The sequence below is a fragment of the Mustela nivalis genome (genome assembly GCF_964662115.1).
Source record: "Mustela nivalis genome assembly, chromosome: 11".
NCBI classification, from domain to species: Eukaryota; Metazoa; Chordata; class Mammalia; order Carnivora; family Mustelidae; genus Mustela; species Mustela nivalis.
The window spans coordinates 25,489,608-25,503,041 of NC_139030.1; the positions used below are offsets into that span (position 1 = coordinate 25,489,608).

Consider the following 13,434-nt stretch of genomic DNA (forward strand, 5'->3'; position numbering starts at 1 on the left):
AATTATGTATAATGAATAAAAATAATTGTACAACTGTTTTATTTTTTTAAAAGTGTGCACATATTTTCTAAATGAATAATTTATGCACTATTAAAATAAACTGAGTCATTGGTGCTACCAGACCAACCTTTGTGTCTATGAGATCCATCCATGTTGCTAAATTCAATATGATTTTCATCAGCCCAGTAGAGTCTATGGTTGACATAATCTATTGTTAGTGCCATGGGTCTAGAAATCTTGGTTTCTATGACAACACTCTGATTGGTTCCATCCATTCCAACACGGCCAATGTGAGGATACTCACAGCAGTCAATCCAATACAAATACCTAGGAAAGAAAATCAATAGCCATTTTGATTACAGACACTCAGGGAGTGAAACATCACACAATATTTCACTTATTTACTCAGCTATTCCCCAAATTAATTCATGGTATCTCTCTGAATTGTAACTTCTAAGAAGCATATTTTAAATACAAGTTTTTCTTATGATTTTTATTAAACAAATAACACACTTTGAAATATCCACATAATTTTAAATATGTTTCCTTTAGCACACAAACCTGTATAGAGAACATTATTTCTACAAACATTAACAAATTACAGATCCCTAAAACTAACAGAAATGAGCCTTCAAGCTGCATATGTAATGTTGGAGGAATAACTATCCAGATTTTTTTTTTTCCTTTTTGGTTCATTACCAATGAAAACTTCAAAATGATTCATGGAGGAGTACATTATATTTGCCTGAATCTGCATTCCTCACTGTGGTAGCCTTTAGGCAACTGTGACTCTTAACATTTAAATTAATTAAAACCATATGAGATTAAATGAACTGTATTGTTCCTCAGTCACACTAACCATGTTTCAAGCACCCAATAGCCATATGTCACATGGCTACCATATCCAACAGCATAGATATAGAACACTTCCATAACCACAGAAAGTTCTATTGGACAGTACTGATTTCAATTATGTTACTGGAAGGTCTAGAGTAAGGTATACCAGATAGTAGTTTAAAAAAATAAACAAATAAGGAATAAAGTTATATTGGTACTAAAACTAACTGAGTTAAACATAAATATTATACACTGGTAAAATAGAAATAATGTGTAAGTGACAGAAATTACTGAGAAATTTCTACTTAATTAAACCATCTATTTTTTTTCTTATAGTAGAAAAAACTCACTTTATCTTGCTGAATATGTTTCCTTCTCTATATGATTCAAGATTTGAGTTAGAGAGTCATTAACATCCATTTCACATTCCAACACCAAAACTGAAACTTACTAACCCAAGTCGTTTCCCCAGATCCATTTTTTTCTTTTCAGTAAGTATAAAATCATTGACTATTAATTCTTCAAATTTGGAAAATGTGGTAATTAAAATAATATAGTACGGAAATTATTCTATATGATTTATAACTGACATATTTGATTTAAAATCAAAATATTCTTTAAAGAAAAATATTGCTCATACATGCTGATAGTGATAACTGTGTTGAGACATTTTAACTGCACACTACAAAAGAAATAAAAGATTTGAAGAAAAACCATTTATCAAATACTGGGCTAACATAAATAATCATTGTAAGAAATATGTGTATTTTTGTGCTGACAATTATTTTGGGAGGTTCTGCATAAAGGTAGGGGATAGCAGATTATAATATATTTTTAAAATTTTCTTACTTGCCAAAATATCATTAAGAGTACTAATTAAGCATGACACTTAAAATAAATTTGTATCTGGTAAGGACCACATGAAAGGTAGACTATTGGAAGCAGAGATTCAAAGAGAGCTCTGAGAGTGAAAAGTTAAAAACATGTTTGAGTCTGGAAATTCAACAGTCAAGTTTGTATAGTATAATACTGGATTGTTATCCAGCGCTTATGTATATCTATGTTCGTTCTGAACAAATTTGAAAATCTCAAATCACCAGATAATAAAAGATACCAAACCTTTCAGAAATTGATTAAAAGTATTTTTTCTTTAAATCTTCAATTATTTTAAGTTATTTAAATCTTGAATTTTTATTTTTATTTTGAAAGCAAACACATGTTAGCAAAATACAGCTAGAAAAACCAATCCATTCCTTTCCAATAACTTTATGGGGTGCACCTTGCTGTGTATACTAGAGATAATGACAGTCCAGATAAAAAGGAAGAAAATGAATCAGAAGGAAGTAAAAATGCAAAGACAGTTTATGTCATTGAAATCAAAACATTCCTCCTTACCATATGACTCTGAATCTTGGGAACACTAACAAAGCAATTTTTTTTTCCCTAATAGATGACATCATTTATATGCTAGCTTCTCTCACACATGTCAGATATGACTAAATATATGTGGGCTTCTATAAAACCATGATGTTTTTGAGAAGTGAATATAAACAATAAAAATTTAAAGTAGTATTTCAATAACATTCTTTATCATTACAAAGTACATGCCCAATATAGCTTAATTAGAGGTAATATTCATATTTCTATTTAACTATTTACATATGCTTCCACTTGAATTAAAACATCCCAAAGGTTAAAAAGAAGAGTTTTCTCCATCAAATGCTATCAATACAGTATTGCAAATTACTGGATGTGAATAATAATAAATTTTTTGGAGTGTAATTTTGGAATTCCAAAGGGCCAGACCTCCATGTCATAGGAATCTAAAATTTTTATCTACAATCTAAACTTTTTTTTTTTTTTTGACTAGTCTTATCACCATCTTGAGCCAAGATATCAAGAACAGGAAGAGCATATTTCATGGAGTCTGACATCTGTTACATCATTCTCAGAAAGCTTTCTAAGAGTTTTGAAATCCTGTCCCTGCCATTCAAGCTTTCCTTTAAAAAAGGCACAAAAATACTTCTCTCAGTGACTCCCCACCATTAAAATATGTAACTTCAGCTCTAGTTGGAGTATTTACATTTTCACTTCTGTACTTCCATAAAAATCACTGGAAGAGACCATTCCTTTTTAATTACATAGATCTTTTCAGTTAGACATAATTCACTTTGCCCCTCCATTCACCACAAATTCTTCCCTGATCACATTTTTCAAAATAGGTTTCAAGATAAAACATATTTGAGAAATGTTTTCTTTAACAAAATAAGCATCATCTTTTTTTCCCCTTTCTATCGTGAAAGCTTTTAATATGCTTAATATGACAGTGTTTCTCTCAAAGGGAGGTATAATGTCCATTTTTTTAATCACATAATCTTAGGTGATAGCATTTATTTTCCTAGGGAAACACTTTGGGAAACTGTGCTTTAGCTTTTTTTGGTCTACAGAATTACTATCTTTTATCTCACAATTACACAATGTGTAATTGAACAACACATATATTGTGAACATAGGAACCCACAAAGTACTAACGTAGATTCTCAGGCCTCATAATCAAAGAACCTACCTCGATTTACTCACACTGGTATAACAACTCTAATAAGTACCAGAACCATTCTTAAGTAGATTAAGAACAATATTTTGAAACAATAATTTTTGAGGCCATATTATGTACCAGGTACTCCTTAGAACTGGGAACACAGAGGTAAACAGATACGATTTTTGCCTTTAAAGATCTCTCAGTGAATACAATATAGGTGGATGTAAAACAAATGAAAAAAAGTATAATGATAAAGCCACTTTACTACAGAGGCACAAAAGGAGGAATGATAATTTTACCTCGATAAAAGAAAGCATGAAATAAATATTGTGCTCACTGAATATTTATGTTCTCTGAACATAAATCTTATATTCATATCTACCTTACAAAGATATGAATAATCCTTATCTCTTTCAGATTTTAGAGCAAAATATAACTTAATTGAAGATTTTAATGCTGTAACAAATCTTAAAGATCATTAGCCTAGGACCTTCATTTTACTGATAAACGGAAACCATATAAGATTATGTGTGTTGTCACAGTCTATTATAATAGTGATACAGTTGGAACAAGGGCTCAGGTCTCTAGATTTATACACTACCTTTTTCTCTAAGCACCACTATGTAGAGCCTTCAGGAAATGAGTTCTAGAAACAGACTCATGAGGTTCAAATTTCAGGTTGACCTATTACTAGCTGTGTGAATGTGGCCAATTTAACCTCTTTGAGACTGTGTTTACTCACATGTTGAAAAGATTAATAATAGTTCCTCCTCATAAGATCATCATGAGGATTAAGTGATGGAATACAGGAAATAAATTTAGAGCATTGGTAAACATGGTGTAAGAGTTTAGCAAATATTAGCTATTATTTTTTATCTGTACTATGTATGTATTATATATTTCATATATATCTGTCCACTCCCTCTCTCTATATATTGGTTTAGTAATACTCACCTAATAGGTTGCATCTGAATTGAGCATATAATTTTATGTAATTTGTCTCTATTTTGTGTTTTATCACAATTTGTCTTTTTAAGTACTCATCAACCAAAAGAAGAATATAAAAAGATTCTATTACATTGAAGAAAAATATAATTTAACTCTTTTCAGGTATGTATGAATCTTCATAGACACAGGATTGCTCTTTCCTTATGAATACCTACCTTCTGATGGTTAAGCTTTAATGGTTTAACTTTCCATACTTAGGCCCCTCTACCATACATTTTTTCCAAGTTTTCCAGTAAGACTGTACCAGATATTCTGATAATTTCAACATCTGAAATTCAACTTCTTAAAAACTACTTAAGTACAAAATTTTCTATAAATGGTCAAAGCTGAAAAATGAAAACTTCACTGAAAATGTCAAAAGGGGAGTTCCAAATTTCATCCATATTATATGTAATGTTTACCTAGGATCACATCTGAAAAACCTCAGCCCCAAATGGTATCTACTCTGTAAGTTATAACAAAATGTGAACAAAGAAAACAATGTCTGCTGTAACTATAACAATAGGCTTCTGTGGTTCCTGAGGATGTCTTTTATAGTTTAATAATATGCTCCATTTCTTTAAAAAATTAAAATAGAATTCTGCTGTTTTTACTATTTTTTTCCTGAATTCAGGAAATAGATATTTCTTCCAACAGCAATTATTTCTAATTTTAAATTATAATTAATTTTTGATGTTCATTTCCTGTATGTTTTTGACTAAATATGGATAGGTTTAAAAATTGGTAGAGAAAGGATTTTTTTAATACAACTGTTTGTTTTAATAGAATATTTCTATTTTCCCACAGAAATCAGAAACTGAGTTTTTATTCCTAGCATGCCTTTCATTCCCTCATAACAAAAGTTCCCTTATGACCTTTCTCCTCGAAACATGCAGGTTATTTACATACTGATGTATTGGTTTGGGCAATGATGCAGGTATAATGTCCCTGCAGCTATACCCTATTTGCTGTGTATATCCAGTTACCCATTTATTATTTCCTTCTGCAGTGAATTTAACAAGCTCTGTGTTTGGTACAACCAGTGATTAAACCAAGCCTTCTTGTGAAAAGAATTCACTTTCTAGATGGAGAGATAGACATTTGTACCAGTAATAATCTTATGTATATCTAAAACTAATATAATATTTTATGTCAATTATACCTCAAAAAATAAAAATTAAAAAAAATAAAAAGTCATGCAATGGTATGTGGTCAATATGTAGGGACTTCTTAGGCACAGCTGGGGAATGTTTCACAGAGGAAGCAATATTCCGTGCTGTTGCTGGAAAAATGGGAAGTTATTCAAACTTGAGGAAAATGAGAAGGGCATTCTAGGAAGAAAGAATGACATATGGAAGATACAGAAACATAAAATGTGTCTTTTTCAAATGTATTTGCATTATCATTATCTGTATTGGCAATAGTGGATACAGATATTGAGTTATATATGAGTCCTTCAATATATTTTCATTAAAATATATTTATAATTCAAAATAGCACCTAGTATTATTTTCTTAGGGTATTGCTAACAGACTACTAGAAAAGAAATCCAAAGAAAAATATTTTTAATAATAAAGCACGCTTGTAATGATTGTATTTTTTCCAAAATACTCATATCCACATTTAAAATCTTGTCAAAAGGCTATTTATTAAAATGGAAGAAACTATAGTAATTTTGTCTTTATGTTTTTTTCTTATCTCTGTTTGCATGGTTCCTGAAAAACACAATCACGATCCAAGATCATTTTGTTTCTGAAAATTCTAATATGATATAATAGGAAAAGTAAGGGACCAAAGCTTGAGAATTAGGTTAAATCCTCAATTTAGTATCTTACTACCTATATGATCCTGAGAGAATCACTAGGCCCTTTTGAGATTCAATGTTCTTTTCTGTACTTTAAGGATAATAGTTAGAATAATAATGTTTTTCTCACAGACTCAGAAAAACAGTACAAGCAACTAAAGTGATAAATGCAGACACAGTTTTCAAATTCATAGAATTCTAGAGAAGTGGCTAGGTATCTTCATTATCATTGTTATTACATGGGAACTCCAATTCCAGTAGGCTTACACACTGATCATCTCCCTTTCTTATCTCTGCCACTTTCCTGTATGCCTCATATTCTAGGGAGATCTTCCTCTATTAACCTGTTTGCCTGAACCAGAAATCTTATAAGGTTTGTTTTGTGGTTGTTATTTTGATCCCTAGGCCTTTTTCTGCTCTGTAAAGTGGACTGGTATCAAAGTTTCACAAATATACAAACTTAAATTGTCCCAAACGTGAGTTCTTTTCAGTTCCTTGAATGTGCCATGCCCTTCTATGCATCTTTGCTTGCCCACAGAGCTTGTTCTTTCTGCCTGCTCTGAAGTGCACTGCATCTCCAGACTAATTCTTACTCTACCCATCTTGTCCAGAAAGCGGACTCTGAATCTAGTTGAGATAAAAACATTTTCTATTTTTTTTCTATTTTAATAAGTGACTGCATTGTATTGTAATTATTTACTCATCTGCCTACCCACTGAACTGTGAAATACCTAGAGGTAGGACTATGCCATTTATTTTTTTGCTGCTACTTAGACCAGGGACAGAAAGACACTAAATGCTAAAGAAATATGAGTTGAATTAATGAATGAGTAGATTAATCTTCTATTAACAGTAATATCACATATTCACTTTATTGTCTGTCATAATGGTCTTTTGCTATGGGATTACCTGAAATAACATTATTCATCCAAAAAACTAAATTATGCTCAGTCTGGCTTTAACATTATATTTCCTATTCTACTTTAAAATGTGCATATATATATATATATATATTCTGCATAAATGACAACTTTTATAAACACTGGTATAAATAATATTAATTGCCCCCAACTTATGATAAATTACAACAGCATTTCCCAAACTAAACCAGATAACAGAATGATTAGGATAATTGGATCTCAGATGAATTTAAATGTAACAAACAGGAAGGTGATCAATCTGTCTACTTGATCTACTTATCATTCTTAGTAACCACCATATGAAATTGATATTGTGACAATTGGGATACTATCATTAAAAGACAGAAAGGACCTCTAAGCTACCTCCTAAAAGTTTAGTTGCTTCATTACATTAGTCCAGTGATCTTTATCCTCTTTTACACAAACGATTCCTTTATCCTTCACTAAATATCAGGGCAGAAATTACTCTCCTTAAGGAAATGGGGGGTCAGTCATGTTGGCCAATTCAAAACATATGTAAACTGCAATGTTAATCTAATGTAAAAATATTCAAGGGCATTTTTATCACATAATCTTATAATTTAAGCTGATTTTTAAAAGCAGGATTACACAATATTTTAGACAGTTATAAAATTTTCACCATGAAGTGCATCTCATACAAACTAAAATCCCAGTTTGCCCTATTGTCTCACTTCGGGGAAGAAGAAAAACAGCAGGTACAAAATGGTGTCATTAAATTTTATCTGCTAAAATAGGTGGCTTTAATTGTTACATAAAAAGATCTGATTTTTATCTTTTTTTACCATATTTATATCATAATAAAATATTATCCAAAATTGCAATCAAGGGAGTCTTTCACAATATTTACAGTAATTTAGTACTTCACTATTTTTTTTTAAAGAAATTATTTATTTTATTTGACAGAGATCACAAGTAGGCAGAGAGGGAGGCAGAGAGAGAGAGAGAGAGAGGAGGAAGCAGGCTCCCCGCTGAGCAGAGAGCCCGACGCGGGACTCGATCCCAGGACCCCGAGATCATGACCTGAGCCGAAGGCAGCAGCTTAACCCACTGAGCCACCCAGGTGCCCCAGTACTTCACTATTTTAACTGACACTTTTGATGGATCGGTTTATGTTAATGATAACTTAAGGCTGCTTTTAGTTTACAGGGTAATAATACCTATAACCCAGGAGAAATAAAACTTAAAGCTAAGCTCAGCTGTGTTCACTAGGCAAAGACACAGTTTTTGCTTTATAACTAATAAATTCCACAATACTATTATGATCTACAGGTAATGCTTGTCTGTTCAATATGAAGCATCTTGGAGAGTATAAAATGAGAAGCTAAGCCAACCCTATTGGTTTCAAAAAAAGGACAATGGTTTGAACACACCAAAATAAATATCATCTGATAAAATACTGAAGTAATTAAAATATTCACATTCTTATGAATGAATGATGACAATAGTTAAGCTTAGTACAACTGGCCATTATTTTCTGAGACATATTAAAAAGAAACTCTCTTGTGACTCTGTTTCAATTAAAATGGAATTGACACTCTTTTGAATCTTCTGTTGCTATGATAAGGAAAATACTTTAAAAGGTAACAAAATGGTTACATAATTATATAGCAAAAACCTAAAAGTTGTACATAACCTTGGAAACAGAAGAGTATTTACAGTATAAGTCTTCTCCTAAAGTTTAAAATTAAGCTATAAAATATATAGTGATATGAACACATTGCCAATTATAAACATAAGGGAAGAAAAAAAAAACAGTTGTAACACATTAGCAAGAAACTATTCCTAGTTGTTGTATATGATATGATAAAAGCAGTAATTTCATGAGACATATTAAGTGAAATTAATTTATACAGCAGAAAATTTAGAGCACTACTGTGATCATGACACTTGTTACTGTGAATGTGTCCTATTTTAAAGAATCACATTTTCTCTAAATTTGTTCTTTTAACAAGCACATTAAGAAGGTTGAACTTCTACAGAGATCATTTTGGAGTATGTAATCACTCTAAATTATAATGGGAGGGGAAAAAAAAAAAAGGAAAGGCATGCCTTCTTTACCAAACAACACAATTAAAAGTGAATTATAATGGTCATAGTCTACAGAACTTTAGCAGCCACATATCTGACTTTGACTCCTAAATTCTGACACCTTATTGTGTGTTCTTCCCTTATCTGGAATCTCTAGCCTGCTGTCCTTAACCCTTACAATGACTTTTTCTCCTTTCTTACAATGAAATGCAACTCAAACACAGATCCAATATGGATCTTTCTCAGTATTTCCATTTTGCTATCCCTTTGGAATGCATGGATAATGTACTTGTTATTTATTATTCATGGACAATACTTATGTCTCTTGCCCTAAAGTGGTACAGGAATTACATCATCTGTATTCATGACCAACCACAATCGCTTCTTTTCCTCCAAGATTTAAAGGCATTAAAATTAGAGAAATCTGCACATTTTATTGATTTCCACTACATTTATAGATTACTTAGAAAAACAGTTGCATTTAAAACTTTTAAAAATACTTGCTACAAAATCTCATCATTTTAAATGTTTTTCTTTTTCACTGTGGTAGTCACATTCCTATTTTTGACTTCCCAGTAAGAATGTCTACACATTACACTTCATCTTGGTTTTCATGTTAAAACCTACAGAATGGGATTTACCGCATTGAATGTAATCCACAGTTTCAATCTTTAATTTAAGATTTTCAATGTTTGTTACAAACCCAGCTCGAGGATCCAAAGACAGGTCCCGGGGGAACTTCAGCCTTTTGCTAACAAGTATAGTAGGGTATAAACCGTTGAGTTTGGAAACTTCAATGATCCTCTTTTCTGTGTCAGACCAATAGAGGTTTTTTCCAATCCAATCGACAGCAAGTGCATTGGGGACAGCTGTGTTATGCACTACCTAACAAGGTAAGAATTTAAAAGTTAACAATGTAAATATCTAGTTTAAGAACTGAGCAACTGCTTTTTGATTTTTACAGAGATAATAGAATTCTACTTAAACATTAGAAATAGAATCTAAACATAAAACATAGAACATATTTACCCTAATAAAATTACTTACTCATTTGTGATGCAAGGAATTACAATATCTGAATCAGGCCCCTAAATATGACATATGGAGTTATGAAATAAACACCAAAATAAAAACTGTTGGGCAGTTACAAATTTGTTGATGACATTATTGGTATAGTTTATCGTCATCTGAAAACTGGGGGGAGAAATTCTATCACACACAAAGACATACACACAGAATTATTGATATTATTATGGCATTCTCTACTTTCCTAACTGCTCTTGCCTTGCCCTATTCAAATTATCTACTACAACAAGAGTAAAAAAAATATATATATAAGCGAAAACATACCTTATTTCAACCTAAACAAAAAAAGTGAAATTCATATGACTGCTGCACTTCATTCTAACCCATGTCAATATCAGCTATAATAAAGATATAAACTTTGTATGTATAAACATGATGCATATAAAATAACCAAAGATTCTGTATAACTGCTATTTCTGAGTTCTCAATGATTTGAGGATTATGTGAAAGGAGAAACTGAATTTGGGGCTATACAGCAGTCAATGGTAATATATTAGAAACAAGAAAACAATAATCAAAGTTCATAGTTATTCTTTCCCTAATGTTGTCAGTAGTGAAGATAATAGCATTTTTAGAACTAATGGTATCAATCCACTGTACTGAATTGCAAGATATCTTTTCTTCTTTCTTCCAAATTCTACCTTTAAAAAAATTGGCATGGCTGACAATTTACATGAAAATCAGTGAATTAGTTATCTCAATAGAAATATGATTCATTTTGTGACCCTATGTTACGACATGATTTAAGATCCTAATGTGCTAGTAGTCCCAAGGCAGTAGATAATTAATCCTTTAGAATATTAAAAGATATTAAAAAATATAAAGGAAACCAAAAATTTAAATGTAAAAAAATATGATCAAATTTGGGTGACGGTACTTTGACAATTTCTTTATAAATAGTCAAAGAATTAAAAAAGACAAAATTCATCTGTTTCTTTGTTCTATAAACAAACTGGTATTTCATTTAAAATTATCAGTTTATACATAAATATATAAAGTTTATATATAAATACAATCACACTGGTTGTCTTGGTATTGCATAAACATATTTCAAAATTTTATTAACATTTTCAAAAATGATTGTTTCCACTAAAAATTTCTGTATGATATTAGAGACAGCTACAAAAAGAGTCAAAGTAATTGATACGTTCTTTGTACTTGAATTTAAATGTCTTTATAATATATTTTACTTCATATAAGCAACAAAAATTATTTTATTTTTTCATATAATTTTATTTTAAAACACAAGGTAACACAGTGCTCACTTCAGCAGAACAAGAAACTCAAGATAACTCAGAAATAGTGCCAACTAGCTCATATCTAGAATGTGACATATATTTAATTATGATGCTGTCTGATCAGAACATTCATGATTTTACAGAAATGCATTAAATTATTTCCTTGTATTGAAGGTTAATTTTAATAGAGCTATAATTTCAATCTAGAGTCTAGTAATTAAATTTTTCAATTATAGATTCTCAGACTCAACTTTGCCTTTTATATAAATCAACACAATTGCAGGTCAGGCACTAATCATTCAAGCCAAAAGCATTCCTCACATTTTGTAAGGTTGTGAATAAAGTTCCGAATTTTATTTTCCCAATTTGATTTTTATCTTATTGCAAGAAGTAGTGTTATAATAAAACATATGGATTAAAAAGCCTCATATTTCATATTTAAAGTATGTATTAACACTGTACAAATGTGAAATTCAAATCAACCTAATACATTCTATGAGTCGTATTTTTACCGTGAAATAGTATTTTCTATTCAAGTCAGATATACCAATAAAATATCCAATAATCCCATCACTGTAACATGCAGTTACCTTAATGTCAGTTCCATTTAAACACATTCTATTTATGCGGCTGCCATTGGGTCGGCTAGAATCAATCCAATAGATGAATTCTTCTCTGTAATCAAAATCTATAGCAATAACATTGTTTAATCCCTATAAATAAAAAAAGGATATGTTTGAATAATAGTTTATAGAAATTATTTTAAAATGTTTTGTTTTAGTTCATAAGAACCAGTATCTTCCTTTGAACCTAAATAGTTATAGTTATTACAATGAAGAGCACTTGTGACCAATTCTTTTTAAAAGCACTTTATGTTTATATCTTCTCTGTACCATACACTTAAGATATTGCATAATTCATTTGAAAATACTTTCCATGCGGGTCACAAAAATTTTGGACTACTTATAGATAAAGATTTAAGTAAATATCCAGTACTGAGTGGAAAAAAATCTGCTTTTAGGGAGATAAAGTGAAAGACTCTCACTTTAGGTTAATATTAAAAAGTATTAATTTAATGTCATTATTATCTGTTGTAGAATAGCCAGAAAAGAGAGTAGATCTAAATTGGAAAGGCCAAAGATCCTTGAAGATTGAAGATGAGCCCTGGGTAGCCATCTGATCAGTCAGAAAAGAAGGTTTAGAATTGACTTTGTCCAAAACCATTTGTCTCAACAAGATAAATCAGCTGTCTCATTTTGTTTCTTCCTGCTTCCAAAGGCCCTTCAGTCAAGAGACTGCCATGTCAGAATTTAAAATTTATAATCTTAGGAGAGTTGTCAGTATTTGACTAAAGAGGAACTGGGTGGTCAACATCTTTTTATTCCACATAGAAAGAGTAGGGAATGCCTGCCTTCAGACTCTTGTCTTTCTCAGAAGGTAAGAAAACTGAACACGAATCCAACTGATAGGTTTCTGGATACCACAGTTCTATGGTGTGATGGGTATGTCTTTTGACAGATTTGATTTGAGAATTGTACATCAGGATCGGGAAATCTTTTTTAGGTGCTGAATTATTCAAATGATTTTGAGGGATTAATTTAATTCTGACCGTTTGTCAGCGCTCATAGATTTACTACGCCAATGGACTAACAAAACTTGGATCAGGATTTCCTTTGTGTTAACTCATTTTTAAGGCTTGGATAGTTATTAATATATGAATTTTATGTATTAAAAATAATTGACACTATAGACATTTGGCAAAGCCCTAGAGAGCCATACCATTATATCTGCTGTAAACTTGCTTAGATCTACAGTCAACCTAAAATTATAATTAAGACTCAAGTTATTTTGGGGGGTCATTTATAAGTAGCTATCATCCTATGGGTAAGGATTAGCACCTTCAGGGAGATGAGCTATTTTGGTTTGTTGGAGGGGGAGGGAAAGGAAGGATGATAATTACCACATCTGGTAATT

The 13,434-nt window shown here is 31.1% G+C and overlaps 1 protein-coding gene across 1 annotated transcript in view; it reads right to left on the minus strand.

The window, feature by feature from the left end:
• The window catches only part of LRP1B (LDL receptor related protein 1B), a 1,916,825-nt gene that overhangs the window by 234,626 nt on the left and 1,668,765 nt on the right, over positions 1-13,434 (minus strand). Inside the window, exons 58-60 of the mRNA XM_082690181.1 lie at positions 12,051-12,173; positions 9,840-10,021; positions 128-327 (exon numbers count right to left, since the gene is read on the minus strand). Coding sequence (XP_082546307.1) covers positions 128-327; positions 9,840-10,021; positions 12,051-12,173 — 505 coding nt within the window. The remainder of the gene's footprint in view (positions 1-127; positions 328-9,839; positions 10,022-12,050; positions 12,174-13,434) is intronic.